Source organism: Geospiza fortis, unplaced genomic scaffold (genome assembly GCF_000277835.1).
Source record: "Geospiza fortis unplaced genomic scaffold, GeoFor_1.0 scaffold346, whole genome shotgun sequence".
In the NCBI taxonomy this organism is placed as follows: domain Eukaryota; kingdom Metazoa; phylum Chordata; class Aves; order Passeriformes; family Thraupidae; genus Geospiza; species Geospiza fortis.
Genome location: NW_005054361.1, coordinates 2454827 through 2473893, shown reverse-complemented (window position 1 = coordinate 2473893; position 19067 = coordinate 2454827). Strand labels below are relative to the sequence as shown.

At 39.6% G+C, this 19067-nt stretch overlaps 1 protein-coding gene across 1 annotated transcript in view; it reads left to right on the top strand.

The window, feature by feature from the left end:
- GLB1 (galactosidase beta 1) overlaps positions 1 to 19067 on the top strand; it is a 34815-nt gene that overhangs the window by 12106 nt on the left and 3642 nt on the right. Inside the window, exons 10-16 of the mRNA XM_031059385.1 lie at positions 443 to 555; positions 3455 to 3529; positions 9035 to 9124; positions 10240 to 10353; positions 11348 to 11479; positions 14815 to 15054; positions 18811 to 19067. Coding sequence (XP_030915245.1) covers positions 443 to 555; positions 3455 to 3529; positions 9035 to 9124; positions 10240 to 10353; positions 11348 to 11479; positions 14815 to 15054; positions 18811 to 19067 — 1021 coding nt within the window. The remainder of the gene's footprint in view (positions 1 to 442; positions 556 to 3454; positions 3530 to 9034; positions 9125 to 10239; positions 10354 to 11347; positions 11480 to 14814; positions 15055 to 18810) is intronic.

The window sequence follows — 19067 nt, the reverse complement described above, 5'->3', positions numbered from 1 at the left end:
AAGAAATTATTTAAATTATACTAATGGTGGAGGGGAGCTGTTTTTGAATTAGGTAGTAATGTATTTTGTGAAAGAATGAGCTGTGCCTACTTGTCCATGGCAAAATACATGACTGCACTAGCTGTTCTTTGTTTATTGCCAACATGTTGTACCAAACCTTCATGGCTACTTCTGCTTCACTCGGTGCTGTGAAACAGTTGGAACACAAATAAATTTGTTTCTCTTCAGAATATTTCACAGAGTGGTGTAAGCTCACAAGGATATTGTCCTCCTTCAGGAACAGTTTTTTATGCCAAAGCCCAAACATCAAGGCGTACACTGAATCTAAAAATGTAGCAGATTCTGTCTGTAATCAGAAAGAATTCTGACAGTTGATACCTTTGGAAAAAAATTCATCTCTTCCACTGTTTTTATTGCTTTTTCTTTTTTCCTCCTCCCCTAGGTGCTAATATGCCTTACATGCCTCAGCCCACTAGTTATGACTATGATGCTCCCCTGAGCGAGGCAGGAGATCTGACAGAAAAGTATTTTGCCTTGAGAAAAGTCATTGGTATGGTGAGTGTCTCCAGGACATTTTTAGAATGGTTCTTTGAAACATCATCCAAACTCTCTTGTTCTTGTGTTGGTGTAAGTTGCTTCTCAATGTACTATTTTCTGCAGCTGGGGGAAGTGAAATGGAACCTTACAATTAGGCCAACTTAACTGCTTCTTGTTACAAAAAACAAAAGATCTTGCACCTCTCTCGCTATTCTTTCTGTCCCAATGGCTTCCTCCTTCATTTTAGAGGAGAGGATACTGGTTTAGATCTGACTCTGATATGGTTCAGCTCTTCTTTTTTGCTATATTTGTTTTCTCTCAAGGTCAGTGAGGTGAATCAGCTCACTCAGTAGGATGAGAGCCAGTGCTGCCACAGGGGGAGCAGAGGGAGATGGGAAGGGTTTGGCTGGGAGTAGAGATGGAGGAGGAGTGTACGGAGCTTTTTCCTTGCAGCGTCAGTCAGCCATTCAGTCAGCTTAGGCTGATGACCTGATGTCAGCCCAATCTGTGCTGCAGTTTAGTGCTTTGGCTGTCTGTCCCAAACTTCATGTTGAGGTTTTGGGCCTCTGAGAAAGACCAGGGTTACTCAAAAGAGCACATCTTGGTTTTGTGTTTTCACAAACTGCAACTAGTGGGTGGGACCAGCTTTGCCTTGCTGTAAAAATTCACAGTGTCTCCACAAACTTGGAGTAGATTGAAGTAGAACATGGAACCTCTGTCTGTGTTTTGAATAGCCTCACACTGGAGGCTGTTCAGATGAGGCTTAAAAATGGGTTCCATGTGAATCCCAAGGCTCAGGCTTATAGTCACTATCCCGTTGCATACCAGCAACATTCCTATGCACTAGAAGACATTTTTATTCTAAGAGTAGGTCTCCCAAAAGTGTACTACACTTTATCTATGGTTGAGAATGCCTTTATCTCTTTAACTGTGGAAGGCCTGCTGTGGATTTTTTTTCTTCAATTTCACCATTATCACTAAGCCTGATGGGATAAATTGATGGGATAATTTTGATGGCCTTTCCAAGGGGAGTTTCCTGTCTTGATACAGCTTTTCTCACCAGAGAAATCCACAAACTTCCTGATTTTGAGTTGTTTTCTTCAAGGTGCAAGACCCCTCTCTGAGATGTAAGTAGTAATCTAGTGCAGTGAGAGAGCCTTGATAAGATGTGAAATGTTCACTATAACCTCAGGTGTGTTGGGTCATTTTTTGCTGTGGTTGGTTTGTTTCTTAATTTGCATGTCCATAGATTTTCAGTGATGTTTTCCTGTCACTATTGTGGATTCTAAACCTGTAACAAATTATCCACTCAGTTGCGGTTTGAGGTGAAGCTGATGAAAGAAAATAAAGTTACTTGTAACAAATGACTGTTTTCAACACGTTAGCTGTGCTACAAGGATAACATTAAAGTGTTCCTTTACAGTTTCCATTAGTTAAAAAATGTAATGAAGATTTTAAGTCTACAGTTTCTTTCAATTGCTGATACCATTCTTTTAGTTTTTACTGTTGAGGCTGAAATTTCCTGCTTTTGATTTCTCCTCTTGGGTGAATACAACTTTTGTTTTCTTTAAATCTGGGAATCTTGATTGTGTTCCAATACAAAGGAGAAGAAATTAACTTCTTACTGGAAATGTAAATCAGGCTTTCATCCATCCATGACTGACACTTGACAGGGTAGCATTGGGAATTTAGTGCTGTGGTCTGTTAAAAACAAAACACAAAGCCTCCAGCTAAATAAAAAACCTTTCAACCCCTAAACAAATTTATTTAAACAAAACCCTCACAAGGTAAGCACTCCAAAGTTACCAATTTGCAGATGGAGACACTCTTCACAAGGTTGGTCTTTTGTACATGTTTATTAGAATATAGGTTTTGATTGATGTTCACACGGGTATCTCATCTGCAGAAGTTTTTTCTCTGATATGCAGACAGGCCATGTTTAGTTAATGAAAGAACAGATGTGAAGAGTGGCTATTAAATAATGTCAGGAGGGGGAGAAGGGAATGATGGCAAGGAGAAAAGAAGGGTGTAGGCATAGAAAGTAGAAGGCCAAGATACTGGGCAGAAAGCCACTGTCTGGTCTGCCACGCCTCAAAGGTGTCCAGGAAAGGAGTGAGTGAGTGAGTGAGTGAGTGAGTGAGTGAGTGAGTGAGTGAGTGAGTGAGTGAGTGGAGGCCCTTCATCCCTTCTCTCTGCTGATTTCTGGTGATTATTCTTAAAAGTACAGGACAAGAAGCAACCAGAAGTAGATGGGTGGTCAGCGTTTCTTTGTCATGTTTCCCTGTGACTAACTGGACAGTTGTCTAGAACAGGAACAGAGGGAAGCTAAAGATGGGACCTCAGGGATTTCATGGAGCTGTGGTCTCCAGGCCTGTTTCTCAAGGACCCCAGCCCAGGTAGTAATGGAGTAGCAGGTGGTGGTGGTGGAATATCATAACACTGAAAGGAAAGGCACAAGAGGCTAGTAATTCCTATAAGGAAGTGTTGCTCACAAAGGGTGAGATGGAAATACTGTCTCAGAGATTTGTAAAGGTTCACTCAAGCTCCCATGAACTGGGAGAGGACTGCAGAAAAGCTGTGGAAGAGAGTAACTCAGGCTTAGCCACAGGAGGGCTCCAAGGGCATTGGGAATTTTGGTCGTTCACTTTGTTCATTATGCTTTTTACCTTTACCTAATGTTGAATGGTTATTAAAAATTGCTCACCTTATGTGATCAAGTAAAATTTTTTCTTTTGAAAAAACAAACAAAAAACTCCATCTGAAGACTAGATGCAGCTGTAACCTGTAGGGGGGTTATTTACTTTTAGCTAAAGTTATAATTCTGTAAGTTGTGAAATGTAAAGTGAGAATTCAGTTAAAGTGTGTTTGTACTTAACTTGTGTGTGTGTATGTGTGTTTTTTCTCCTTCTCTTTCTAGTATAAGGAGTTACCAGAAGGTCTTATCCCTCCAACAACACCCAAATTTGCATACGGGAAGGTTCGCTTGCAGAAGGTAAATTAGCATCTGTAATACACTGTGTATCTTTTCATGATGCTCTCTGTTTGCTTTTTATTAAAGTATTTATCAGGGTGTCACAACAGGCTCTAGATATACTACAAAATAAAGAAGGAAACCTTGAAAGCAAACTTTGAGGAAGGAGGGAACACAGTTTGGGTGTTAGGAACCATGCCTGTATTAGAAAATGATCAAATGCATCTTACGTGGCTGTAAAAAGATAGTGTTTACAATATGCAGTATGTGCCTGAAGCTTTGCTGAACTGAAATTAATATATTAACACAACAGATTCATAGTTGTTTAAGATTACTCATATATCAGTAGCTGGGGGATTACTCATGTAGCTGGGGAAATGTTGCCATGAGACTTACAACAAAGTGTTTTTGTAGCTGGTGATGCCTCTAAAGTGGAAAGAAAAGTAGGAAATATGTATTTTAAATACTTCCAGACCTTTAAATTTTGAATGTGGAACATTTTTGATAAATTTGAAAGTTTTATTGGTAAAGTTTCTGACAAGATCTGTAGCTGATGAGCTGCTGAGGGAAAAGCACACAGAACTAAGCACTCAGAACCCAGCCTGTGTGACAATAGTGATATAGCTGGTCAGCTCACAAATATCTGGGGTTTGACCATAGCACCATCATTTTAGGACCAAGGACAATTTTTTGTGAGATACATTTGAGAACTAGGTTCCTGCAGTGAGTGAAGTGGATGGTTTAATGGGCAACAGAGGAGACTGCAGGTATGAACTTGGCTATATTCTTTCTGCTGGGCACAGACAAGTTTTGAGAGGGAAGATCACTGCAGTTGATGTGCTGGATACTGTAACTCCTAATGCTCTGATTTCACACTCTGTAATTTCAATTTGGCAGTTATTTTTCCAGTTAGTTGTGTATCTCATCTCTGCAGCTGAAGCATTGCAAAATCTAGTAGTGATAAGGCTTTGCAGGCATTTTCAAGTCATTCCGCTCAAGTGGTGGGCAGAAGAACGTTTTGCATAAAAGTGGTTCATCTGTGAAGTTGAAAGAGATCTGTATCACTTTCAACAACCTTTGAGTGTCTTCTTCCCATATGAGGTTTCACTGAACTGGCAGCAGTGACTAATTATAGGCTCTTATCGCTACACCCACCGCTGTGGCTGCTGTCTTTGGTTGCAAGCACTTGGCAGCCCAGTTATCAGATATTGACTCTCCCATCTTGTCATGGCTCGTGGTGCTCAGATAAGGCTGTCCAGTTTCAGTAGAATGAAAAACTTTCTCTTTCATGCCTTCAAGAAATGAGTGCTGCTGGACTCTTAGAAGGGTCAGATGACCAAACTTGCTCAAATATTGCATCTTTGACCTGACCTGCCCCTTCTACACTTCATGAATTTTTGAGAGGAAGCGTTTCACTCTCCAGGCATCCGTTTTAGGAATGCAGATGGCATGTCTAAACTGCCAGATGTAAGGTTCCTGTCACGCTTGTACATATACTGCCGTCTGCATTGAGAGCCTCTGGAACTGTTTTCTGTGAAGAAGGTGGCCTATTGCTCTGTGACCCACTGCTTAGCTTTTGCTCTGCTGGGTTACCCTGCAACACAAGTCGAATCTCCAATCACAGAGGGCTTGTACTGTGCCAGCCCAAAGCTGCCTTCCCAACTCCTTTCTAGCTCCAGCTGGAACCAGCTGCAATATACCTTGTTGTGTGAAGGAGCCTTAATGTATTTTGGTGACTATCAGAGAGGGAATATTCTAAATAATAGCACTTAGCTTTGGTAACAGTAAACTTCCTAGCTATGTTATTGGCAGTGACAGTCAGTGCTCACACAGGTACTGTGTGGATCTTCACTCTGCAGCTGAGGTCCAGCAGTCAGTCTGCCACAGAGAGCATTGTGTATACTCCAGTGAACCAACTCCCCTGACACTTTTGCAGAAAGGATGAGAGAAAGGAGACTCTGAAGTATTTTTAGGGGTCATATGAATGTACTTTATAGAGGTATATGTAACCAGAGCAAGATGTTCTCTATCTTTGTTTTCCTCAAGATATTTTGTGGTAATTCAGTCCTTAAGCATCAAGTCCTCTGATGAGACAGTTACTCATTTTGAGCTATTGATTTATTTTAAAGAATCCTTCTGGGTGGGAAAAATACAGTTTATTAAAAAATGCTGGAAACACTGACATTGGTATGTAAGAGCAAAGGCAGGAAAGCAGATGATATGGGAAAAATCTTGTTGCACAGATGCAGAAGAGTAGTGTTGAAGATGAGGAATGAGGGCAAGCAAAGGCAGAACCACAGTAGATGGGCTCCAGAAGTGTGAACAAGATGATAGGTTTTAAGGACTGAAGCCCCAGAACTTGGGAAGCATTGTTCCAGAGGGGAGTAAATTAATCTTGGTTCCTGTGATGTATCCACATGGCTGTGCAGGCTTGTGAGCAAGTGCTAGTTTCTGGTTACCACTTGGGGGGCCCTAAGAAGTGCTTGGTCACAAGAAAGTGCTTGCCCTAGCACAGCAGCCTGCAGACTTGTAAGTTCTGGAAAAGTATTCAGTTCTTAAAATGTGGAGAGCTCAAGCAATAGCAAGTAGCAGGCAGTGCTAATGTGTGTTGGGTCTAGAAAGGGGTTAAGCAAACAGGATGCTGCCTGTAGTTGATATTTCTGTTGGAGCTATTTCATTCCTTTTTTCTGTCATGATTGGCTTTATACTTGGGTTTTTAAGACTTTGCTTTGGAGGATTAAATAAGTATTGCTTTTATTTTTAGCAGTCATCTGTTGTTTTACAGGTTGTTTTTAAAAATTCCTGACAATATTTGTAATTTTTAAGTTTACTGGTAAATTTCTCTTGTGGTACTGCTTGTCCACTAAGTAGCAGTCAACAGGAATGTGCAGCAAGACCAAATCTTGTCTTGAAGGGTTCTTTTGTGTGTACCACCGAAGACTGAAAAGCTGAACAAAAATAAACTACTGAAGTTTCAAAGAAACAACCTTCTACCGATCCCTAGGTGAATCATACCTGGTTGACCCATATTCAGAAGAGAAGCCCCTTTGGTAGCAGGGACTTAAAAATAAAAAGTCCAACAGGCACATATACAAGCTGCTAATACTCGGGTCAGCAAGGCACAAAGCAGCATTCATTGCCGCTTAGTTGCTCATTCAAGTGATGACCATGTCTTAATGCTGCTTGTATTCATTTCTGGTTTTGCTGTCCACCTAGGGCTAAGACTATTAATGCCCATGGAACGGTTCAATTCTATAAATTACCTTTGTCAGTGTTTGTGCATCTCTTGCTTCACAGCTCTTGTTGAAGATCTGATTTAGCTAAATCTCTCCTGTGGCATGGCAAGTCTTACATATTGCTGTAACATTACTGGCTCCCTTGGAGGAGCACAAGATAAGGAGTGGACCATGTATGCAGTCTGGAATGTTTGGGAAATTTTACTGTATGAAAAATGATTGCGATTTTAGGTACGACTTTCAAACTGAAAACATAAGAGCAAGCTACTTTCATCAGAATTTTGCAAGCCATGTTTGACCAGCAGTCTTCTTGCACAAGTGAACATGCTTGGCTGTGGGCTAGTAAGGGTGACCCAACCTCCAGACAGTGTTGGTGTTGCCTTTTTTTTACTTAAGACTTGCTTGTTCCTAGCTAGAATTAAGACATGCTTATTTCAGAAGTCTGTTTAGATCTGTGGCTACATGGTTGTTGTGGTTTAATCCTGGTAGGCAGCTGAACACCATGCAGCCACTCATTCTCTCCCAGCAGGGTGGGAGAGTCAGAAAGGTAGAGGTGTGAAAACTTGTGGGTTGAGATAAAGAGAGTTCAGTAGGTAAGCAAAAACTGCACACATAGATAAAGCAAAATAAGGAGCTCGTTTGCTACAACCTTTGCAGAGGGAGGCACTCAGCCTTCCCAGGGAAGCAGGGCTCCATCATAGAATCATTAATGTTGGAAAAAATCTGAGGTTACTGAGTCCAAGCATTAACCCAGTCACTACTGTGTTCTTCACTAAACCATGTATCAGAGTGCCACATCACACACCTTTTGAACAATTTGTGTGTGTTGGTTACTTGGTAAGATAAACACTGTCACGCCAAACATCTCTCCTTCCTCCTTTTTCCTCCAGCTTTTATTACTGAGCATGACACCAATGGTACAGAATATGCCTTTGGTCAGTGGGGGTCAGCTGTCCTGGCTATGTTCCCTCCCAGCTTCTTGAGCATCCCCAGCCTGCTGTCTGGTGAGAGGAGCAGAAAAGTTCTTGAATCTGTGTAAGCTCTGCTCAGCAATGACCAAAATATCCCTGTGTTATCAGCAGTCTTAGCAAGAATCCAAAACACAGCCCCGTGCTAACTACTGTGAAGAAAATTAACTGTATCCCAGCCAAAACTGCAGACTTAATTATGTGTACATAGACAATTCATGCTGGCTGCTGTTGCATCACTGCAAAATACTGTATGTACATTTTAATATTTCAGTATAACTTTCATGTAAATTCTGCAAAAGTTCAGTTTTCTGTTATTGAATATTTCTGTTATTTGAGTACCTTCAGAAGTTTGTACTGCTGTGAGTACTCTTACAGTATAGTTTTACATGCTTTTAAACACCTTTTTTGCCTTCTTTTTTATTAAGCATTTGAATGTAAATCTGGTATATGAGAGGTGTCTGAATGTCTAATATGTAGTTACCACTGAAGAGTGACAATAATTCTGGGCAAACAGACTGACATCTTTCATCAAAAATCATATGCAATTGATTTTTTGAGCTTGTAAGACATTAGGCATATTGTATGCATTTTAACTAACCTAAAACTGATGATGGTATTTGAGAGAGAATCATAGATGGGTAGAATATTCCATATTGACAATTAAAGGCAATTTAATTGTACACATCTAAATCCTTATTCAGCAAGGTATTTATGTGTGTGACTAGCCTAAACCTTGCCCCCAGTCTCATTAAAACCAGTCCAACTACTTACATATGACAACTTAATTACAGCCTTAGAGTTTCTAAAATAATTTAAGACTAAATAGAGTAAATTCACCTTGGATGGCTCTTGATGGAATTAAACTGTATTCCTACTTAGTTCAGAATGATTCTGGAGTAACTCAGTGGGAATCACTGGCATTTTCCCTAGTTGATACTAAGTATAACTTAGCAAAATTTAGATAACGTATTGCTTTGTATTAATCATCCTGAGCAGTTGTGTTTCTTTATACAACTTTTGTGAGAAACTCCTGGGGTAGTTCTAGTTAAATAATAAAGGGTCACTTTTATTTTTATGAATGCATAGCAAAATTAGAGCATCTGTTTTTATTAAAACACTACTCTACATGTGGCACGTTTCTTTCAGAGTTCATCAGTTGTGTCTGCTATATTGTATTTTAAATGTCTGCAAGGATGGTGTAAATATTTGTTAACCTTCTGGACACATGGAGCTAGCTGACTTGATGGGTGGATGTGCAAGCTGTTACATTTCAACTGAAGCTTACTGACTTTCATGGATCTGCCTTTTCTGTGCTGCAGGCAGGCACTGTGTTGGAGGTTCTTGATGGACTGTCACGTTCTGGACCAGTGAGAAGTACTTACCCATTGACTTTTGTTGAGCTGAAGCAGGTGAGGATTCCTCCAGTAGTCACTTTGCAGTAATTTTGTGGAGTTTATTTGAACAACCCTCTGTGGTATTACTCTTCTTATGCCATGTCTTACACTTTATCTAGGACACAAGTAATAGTATTATAAAAGTTCCCCGGATTTTTGCATTGGAGGCCTTTTCATATTCTACAGTGCTCCTGTTTTGCACCTGAGGCTTTCTTCTTCCTGTGGATGTAGGTGTGTGTGCTGTCTAGGCTTTCACCTTGATTTCTCTCCTCTCTGAAATATTAATTTTCAGGTCTTAAATGGCTTTTTTTTTAAATCATCTTCATAGCCCTCTGCTGGATCTGCTTCAGTAGTTCTGTGTCCTCTTTTCCTGAGGACCCCAGAACTGATCACAACATTCCAGATGTGGCCTCAACAGGGCTGAGGAGAGGGGTGGGATCATCTCCCCTGACCTGCTGTCCATGTTTTTCCTAACGTCCTTAGGATACCATCAGCCTCCTTGGTCCCCAGGGCACTGCTGCCTTAGGAACAGCTTGTTGTCCACCAGGACTCCAGGTCCTTCTTCTCAGAGCTGCTTCCCAGCAGATCAGCCCCCAGCCTGTGCTGGTACATGGGGTTATTATTCCCCAAGTGCAGAGCCCTGCACTTGCCTTTTTTTGAAGTTTGTAACTTAACCTCTCCACCCAGCTCTCCAGTCTGCTAAGGTCTCAGGAATGGCTATGACTTTTATATTCTTTCCATTCCTGATGGGGAACTTAGTGAAAATTATTCCAAAATGTTCCTGATGTAAACCATGTAGTATTTAATGGATAACTAGATAATGTTGACTTGATGGATGTATCAATTTCTGGGCACTAGGTGAGAAGTGAACTTACAAGTTTTTTATGTAAACTCAGTTATAAAGGGATTTTCACCAATTTACCTAAAGGTCACCCATTACCTAAAGGTCAAAATAAACTCTAACCTGAAATGGTGTCTGTGATAGTCACTGTCTGAAGTGAATGAAAGTTAGCATTTCAGTGCAGGCATGTAGGCAGAAATGTGCGATATTTTTAATTCATGACCTGAATTGAAACAGCAAAATTACTTGGTTCATTAATCTGTTGGGATTTTTTCTTTTCTTTTCCTAGTATTTTGGATATGTATTGTATAGAACTACACTTCCAAAGAACTATGTGGAGCCAACACCACTGTCTTCAACTTTAAATGGAGTCCATGATCGTGCCTATGTCTCTGTCAATGGGGTAAAATCATTGTTTGCTGGTATTAATTTTTGCCATCGGTGGCCTTCATGAAAGTCAGGGATGCAGACTGGGGTTTTTTTTCCTCCTTTCTTCAGATCACCAAAGCAACCCTGATCATATTGAATCAAATGAGGAAAATAAGGAAGTATATACTTGATGCATACCCAATGTTCAAATTAGTATTGCAGAAAACATGACTATCTATTATCTTGCCATTTTTGACACATTTGAATGTTGATACATATTCATGACTGAGGTGAATAAAAGACCTAGGGAATGGATTTACTTGCAGGTTTATGGAATATGTTACTGATATATATACTTGGTGGCTTTCTGCAATATTTGCAGAGATTTTTTTATTCGTTTTCTCGTATTTATTCCTTTGAGGGTGGAAGAAGGAAGAGGTCTGAGCCTATGTCTTACCTTATAAAACTGGCTTCTAACCACAGTTTCAAAAAAAAAAAGTTTATTGTATAGAATGTAAGCTTAGTCTTTCTTTCCATAAGCAGGGTTTTGGCCTTGCTTAATGAGAATATAAATTCATGTATTTTACAGTCAATTAATATTTGATGCATATTGACTCTTACCACCTTTGTGTCCAGATCAAGCTCATCTTTCCTTGTGTTGTGGGAATAGGAATAAATAAAACTAAATGTTGTTGCACGCATAATTGGAAGATGAAGCCAATGATTAAATCACTGATATTGCCAAAATCTTTTCAGTCGCTGGACTAATTTTGGGAACTTACTGCTTTTGTGAATCAGATGCGTCAAAACCCACTATAACATCCAGTTGATGTAGTGAAATGTGAATGTTGATGTAGAAGCCCTTTGTGTATGCATGTGCTCACATGCAGGAGGTGGAGAGGAAAGGGATTTTATTTACTTTTTTTTCCTTTGCACTTTTAATCTTTTCATGCAAGTTGAAAAAATAAGTAACAGGGCATTCTTGGTTTTCAGTGTTTATTGTTTTCTTCTTGTTGCAATTCATATAGGTACCTCAGGGTGTCCTTGAAAGGGAGAAATCACTTAAGATAAATATAACTGGGCAGGCTGGAGCAAATCTCGACATCTTGGTAGAGAATATGGGCCGAGTCAACTTTGGTAGATACAATAATGACTTTAAGGTAAGTAAAATATATTGAGTTATTGGATTGTGATGACTTTTCATCTTTTCCACAGGTTAAAAAGAAAGTAGTGAATTAAGAAGAACAAAAAGGTCAGGATTAGAGAGCTGTAACTTTACCTAAAATATAACTAGTCAGTAGTTTCCATCGGAGTTTTCCAGACACCAAAGTCAATGTGAAATTAAAAGCTGCTAGACATCTTTTGAACTTTTTTTGTTTCTTCACTTACATGGTCAGCCAAAGTGCTACCCACAAGATTTTCCGGTTCAGATGAGTTTATAAATAATAATATTAAAATTGTTTCTATAAACTCCAAAAATGAGTTGGAGATTGGTCCAGAACTTGATTGCACTTTGAGGCTTGTGAATCCTGAGATTGCTTTTGGAGGCTGGGGGGATGTATGTATGTGTACATAGATACACTGTTGTATCTTTCTTCTTGTCTCATTTCATTTGTCAGCAGTGTACCCTTGTAGTACTCTTGAGTGTGTCTGGGAAAGGCTGTCCATGAGCACTTCAGCATGCAAAAGTGCCGGTTCACCCAAACTGACCTGGTGTTACTATTATCACAGAGCTTGCCTGTGCTTCTGGGTGTGTGCTACACTTCAGGACTGTCGCCTCCATGCATGAGAGGCTGTGGTGGGTTGGCCTTGGCTGTGCTCATTCTGTCACTCCTCCTCCACCAACAGGAGAGGGGGAGAAAATACAATGAAGAGTTTGTGGTTCAAGATAAGGACGAGGGGATCACTCAGAAATTACTGTCATGGTCAAAACAAAATCGACTTGGGGAACTCAATTTATTCTTAAATATGTCATCAAAGAGATGCTCTCAGAATCACTGATGGGCTCAGCAGTGGGTCTGTTCCAGAGTCAGCTGGAGCTGTCTTTGTCTAACATGGGGCAGCTTTTGGCATCTTCTCAGAAGAGTCCCCACTGCAGCTCCCCTTGCTAACAAACCCTTGCCATGTAAACCCCATACCACAGAGGTACCACTAATGTAGCCCTAGGAAGGGCAGGGGCAAAAAGTAAACTCTTCTGGTTTTAGACTTAATGGGATCCCCAGTGCTGCATAACAGTCAATAAAAGACAGGAATGCTTTAGAGGTGAGTCTTGTATTATGTTTGTGCTGTGTACAGTTCACAGCTTTCCTTTTTCTTGATTTTTGATATTATTAGGATGCAGTAGGTAGCAGTAGTGCTAACTGTGTTCATACTGTCTCTTCAAGATACTTTGCCTTTATCTGAGTGGCAGGGGAAGGAAGCTGGTACCCCAGTGTTTTGCCTTCATGTTGAGGCAGCAGAGACACTGCTTTTATTAATTAATTAATTTATTTATTTATTAACAGGCCAGATGATAAGGAAACCTATATGCTTAGTTTTAAATTAAGGAAAGAGAGTAGAGGTTTAGAGGTTGGATTAAGGAGGTGCTCAGTTGCTGTGGTTGAGCCAAAATTCACTCTTACACCTTTTAACCATATAAGAGTGAAAGCAGGTTTAAGAGACATGTCCATAGGGGAAATAATCCTCTAAAAGCAGGATCTTTCTGAGTAGAAAAGGCAGCCTTCCTTGGGTAGCTTTGGACTATGTGCATTGCTTCTTTCTGTAGACTCCATCCCTCATGCTCTCCTTCATGTTGATTTTGAAAACTGGGTGTAATTATACCTTGGGTTTTAAAAATCCATGTGGTTTTGAAAATCAGTTAGGGGAAGAGATTACTGTCTTGTGAAGCCTTGCATTTTTTAACAAAGAGGATAGGTTTTCAGGATTTTGTTTCTGGAGTTTCATCACGTTTTTGAGCTTGAGATGGAGCTAGGCATCTAGCTTTTGGGAAGGAATCTTGAAAGGATTTTGGTTTTAAAACATCCTGTTGATCTAAGTCATGTTGTAAAAAGACACAAAGGAAGGAAGAGTGTGGTTTCTGATATTTTATGTGTCTTTTCACATGCACTGGCACCTATATATCAGTTTTACTTAGAAAACTTGTATCCACATCTTGGTACACTGAGTCACTAGCCCAAGACATTAACTTGTACAATAGCAGAGAAAGTGGTATTTACTTCCTATAAATCTTCTCCAGATAAGGATCACTGAATGTGTATTCTTATGCAGACCTAAGTAAGAATGTTTAGTAGGTACTTAATGTAATTTGAAAAAACACTCTGTTGATAGTGCCTACGGATGAGCTTAGGGAGGCAGGTTAGAAAGTTCAGGCTAAAGTTATGTTGCATTACTTCAATTGATTGCTAGAGAGAATAGAGACCAGGTTGTATAGAGTAGTCTTGTCACTTAACTTTTGACACTGGCAGATATTTTATTTTGACTTAAGCAAAATAAGCTCCTGTTCTGTAGTGGACATTAGGTAAAGGAAGAGAAAACCACTTAGTGCTCATACAGGTGGTGAGCTTTTTGGAGACAGTGCAATGATAATGAGATATCACAGCAGACACACGACATAGTATCAGCTCTCCAAAGCCATGGAAACTGTGGTTTGCTTGTTCCTGTTTGACATGTGATGTTTGCAACATAACTTGTGTTGCACCAGCTGTGAAAACCAGCTTCTGTGCAAGGTCTGTTCAAGCAGTTAAAACCAGCCCCTTGCATTGCACTGAAACAGTGCTTTAGGAACCATTACTGTAACAAAGTTAGGGTGTGTGCAGGGGTACTTCATGTTCTTTTCATTCTTCTTAAATGATGACCTTACCTTGCTTTGGCATTTGGTGTGCAAGCACTCCAGTGTGCTGTAAGCCACTGTGTACATGGTACCATAGAAATGAGATGGGATTCCATGGGCTTGAAGCTGGCTGTAAGCTGAAAGCATTTACCTGAATTGGGCATGTGCATTGATTTTATTGTACTGTATCTTGTCTGGAGAAGATTTGTGGGAAGTAAATACCACTTTCTCTGCTATTGTGCAAGTTTAATGTCTTGGGTTAGTGACTCAGCGTTACCAAGCGATGGTATCTCAGGCTTAATGACATTTAATGTTGCTTCTCCTTTTTATTAAGCCTCAGGTTTTGGAATCATGTCCATGTAAAAGCAAAAGAGAAATTTTTCCAGTTACAGGAAAAGAATTTGAAGAAAACTCTTGTGTATCAATGAAAGCCTGAAGCTCTGAAGAGGAACAGATCTTTCACAGAGAATAAATGAAGCCCTTTATTCTTAAGCAAAGCTTATAACTTGGTGAAGACCAGATGCTTGTGTTTTTTGTAAACAGATTGGGAGCCAGCTGTTACTTTGATTCAGTTTTTATTTGTGACTGATTTATAGTTACATCCAAATAACTTCAATAACATGAGCTAATTATATTTTTCTGTTGTTTCTTTTTTCTTCCTCCTAGGGTCTAGTTTCAAATTTAACTCTTGCTCAAGATATACTTGTTGGATGGGAAATCTATCCTCTAGACATAGATGGAGCAGTGAACTACGACATTATTTATCCCCTTCCTAACCAGAAGACATCTGCTGTCAAAGCACTGAGTTACGAAGTACCTACTTTTTACACTGGTACTCTTTCAATTCCTGGAGGGATTCCAGACTTGCCACAAGACACCTATGTCAATTTTCCTGGTTGGACAAAGGTACACATTTTTTGCTGTAAAAACCTCAAAGTCCACTTAGAAAGCTACTGAAACTTCTATGGACAATCAAAGTCCACCTTTCCTAGATGGGTAGAAGTTGGTCATAGAGGTGGGTGTCTCAAATTTATTTAAATTACTAAGAAATGGATTCTTTGCTTTAAGTAAATCTGGGGATGAAACATTGAGAAAAGGGAAACATATTCAAAAGACACATGGTGTTGATGTAGAAAGTGGAGCATCACAAAAAAAACCCCAAACCAAAACAACTGAACCAATCCACCCAAGTTTTTCAGCAGTGAGAAAGATTAACTGTCAGGCTGTTTAGAAGTGTTGCATTCGGTTGCACGGGGAGTTTTTTTGGATCATATTTGGGGTGCTATGTTAGGAACTATGGATCCTGTTGCAAAGCATAAAGTGTTGGACTCTGTGGCTGATGGTGTGCCACAGATATGGATCTAGTGCATGGAGAAAGTTGCCTGTACCTGGACTGAATGGATGAGGGAGCACTGCTGTGAGAAGCTTGTGGGCAGATTTTTGCCAGTGGGAATTTCTCACAGGGTTGGAGTGTAGCTAGAGCAGGAAGGAATGTGTTTTCATAGTGCCATGTCTGAAACCACCAGCATGCAGGATGGGTGAGGAGCAGCTCAGCTGCTCCTGGTGGGAGGCACAGGGAGCAGAGTGTGTGCACTGAAGTGCTACTCTCTTGGAAGCCTGTGTTTAAGTCCAAGCTTTAGGGAAATGCCGTGGCAGTGTTAGGTAGCAAAATTGTTCTTTTCTGAAACAATTAATTTACTACTATTAAAATAAAGTAGAAGAGCTGCTTTTGGTCTGTCTCCACTGCCAGTATTTTAGTGGTTAAAGCACTTCACAATATGCAGAAGGCTGTGATTTATTGCATGCTCTTGGTGTTGCTGACACTGAGCTTAGATGAGGAAGTCTGTCTTAGTCCCTCTTCCTGTATTGTGCATGTCACACAGTCATTGAATAAAACTGAAAAAATTGCTTTTTTTTCATGGCAACTGGAATCTTAGACCTTTTTAGTAAATTCTGTGACCCTATCAGTCATAAATCTTCTTCAGGAAGTGAAGTGGCCACAACCAGTTGGCAAACTGGCATATTTAAAATGGCAAGGTAGTCCAAGAATTCTTAGGTACTGGTGGAAATCTTTTACTCTGATCTATGGAAACCTCTGTTTTATGTAGTTTGTATAGCCTGTAAAGCAGTCCTGGGGAGAGATTCCACATGAACTTAAGTTTGGCTGTTGAATTTATCCTTCAAGTTTTATATGGATTGGATGAGAGTTTTAAGTAAGATACCTGGAAACTGAGACTTTCAGATAACTTTACAAATGAGCAAATTCCTTTAAGGTAGATGGGTATAAATTCCAGTCACTATATGTGGGCCTTAGTTCCTTGCATGGCACTGTGTAAATTACTTAAGTGTGGAGTGGGATTCTTAACAGGAGTTAAAATTCACCTGTCTGAATAGTTGAAAAACCACAGAAGCAGCACTTATCAAGAAAACTTAAAGTCCTAATGATGGTTCTGCCTTTGCAAAGGCAAGGAATATAGCATGAGGGACAGCCTGGAAGGAAAGGTACAGTATTAACAGTGTTAACCTGTGTTGTAGCTTGCTTGCCTTCAGTGCTTTTTAAACCCTTCAGTAGTAATAAAACTTAATTCACCCTCCACATGAGGAATCACAATGCCCTTAAGCATACATGCCATTGAGTGAATATTTAGATTTACTGGACCTTTTTTTTTCTTCAAAAGAAAAGAGGATTTGGAGTCAGAACTGTTCTTGTTTTCTGTGGAATCATGGGCTATAATTGCTGTCCCTGCGAATGGAAATCTTGCTTGTGAAGATGAAGTTCCTTCCTCTTGTATTTTGTCTAGGGCATATTTATTAGTAGATATAATGTCATAATTTGCTTGTTTGGGGCATACAAATTCCTGAGTGTGGAGTCCTTAGAAACTGCAGTGTTAATAAAGACAGTTTGGAGTTGGGAAATTTAAGTTCTTGTCTTTACTGGAAAAAGGAGTTACAGCGAGTGACTGATTCAGATCAGAAACAGAGACCTGTCTGATCATATCTCCTGCATCAGAACTCTAGTGCAGTTGATTGCCACACTAAACACCTACTTCCCACAGATTACTGTCATTCTCTGTGAGAGGAGGGCCACAGTCTAGTGGGTACACTCACTCATCCATCTTGTCTGGGCACCTTGCATTCATGCCATGTTTTCTTCTAAACCTACTACAGAAAGTAGTGCGTTTGAATAAAGATAAACTTGATTTTTAAAAAAAAGCATTTGAGGTCAAGGTTTATTAACACCTTGGCAGAACAGAGCAAGATAGGATCTTATACCACGGAAGTGGATACAGAGGTGAAAATTCAGCTGCATTTGCGTGTTACTAACTCCTTAAAGTTTCTCTAGTGAGTTCATAAAATTTATTTTCATAAATACCTGAAAAAAGAAACACTAGAAAAATACCACTAAAGCAGCTTGAACCAGCAATATTTGTTATATTACATTTGTGCTTTTGTAAATTGTGTTAAAATATTCTGATTTCAGCTATCCCAGACAACTTTAGAAATCACTGAATGCAGTAAAAGTCTTACTTTCCACTGATTCAGACAATTTTATTATGTTTATCAGTGTACATCCATGCCATGAGTCTGGTTTTCCTCTATGTTTTGATTAGCAAAGGCCAAAGCAAGAGGGAAAAACATGGATGCAGTTATCTGTTTCCATCCCTTTTCTTGACACTAAACTCTTGTTTGATATACAGTGAAAGGACACTTTGGAGAAGTAAAACCAAATTATTTACACAAATCAGCAGTATATCCTCCCTCTGTCTTGCTTGAGAACCAAGACTCAGCTCAACTCAGTAGGAGTCAGTTTACAGTTTTACTAAACATTCTGCAGCCTGCCAATTTATGGACTTTTGGAAAAATCTGCATTTATGTCACTTCAGTGTGTCTATAGATAAATTAGTGTTTTGACTTTTTACTTTTTTCCTTGCCCATTTATTTTAATCTTTTGAATTGATGATATTTTTGATGTTAGTACAGTATTTTGAGCTGGGGGTTCTGACCACCTCAACTATAAAAAGCAATTTTAAAAATTTGTATGCCTCAATTTCATTGTACTTAAAATAATACTAGGAGATCCCAAGGCTTTTAATGGTTGTGTGTAACTACAACAGCACTTTATTGCAGTGTGATTTCACAAGTACTTTTGTCGACCAAGCTATTACAAGTAAAAGAGAGATCTGGATTTCATGTGTCTAGACAAGCTGTATCTTGTATCTTGTGATCTCGAAATCATAGAGCAGGGACTACCAAGGTGTTGTAGTCTTATACCTGTACAGAAAACCGTAAGAGCTTATGATCTGCTTTTTTCTTCTGTGACTTAATTCTCCTTTTAACAATCAGCTTCAAGCAAATACAGTTTTTGGATTTGTTTTGGTCTTAAACTTGGGGCAAAAAACAGTGCAAGGAGCCTGCAGTTGTTTTTCTAATTATTGTCATATTTGGAATTACTGCAGTATTTTACTACTTTCTTTTTAAATATTAGCAATGGCTCTAACTGCTCAGGGAATTTAGGTTCTTTTGACTGTCATTAGTTCAATCAAGCTGAAAGGTGAAGGGAGTTCAGTTACTATATCAAGAATGTTATGCTTAAGTCTATTTTGTCATTTCACCTCTGACAGATTATTAAAATGTTGTTATTTTTTCTTTCTCTCTTAACAGGGGCAAATTTGGATCAATGGCTTTAATCTTGGTCGCTACTGGCCAGCCCGTGGTCCTCAGCTGACCCTTTATGTTCCAAGGAATGTGCTTGTTGCCTCGGCACCAAACAACATAACGGTGTTGGAGCTGGAGCACTCTCCTTGCAGCGCCCAGGCCTGCGACATAGAATTTGTAGATGAACCTAATATCAATGCAACCCTACTGCATGAAACTGATAAACCCCCACTCTTTGTTAGAGAGATGTGGACGAGGCATCT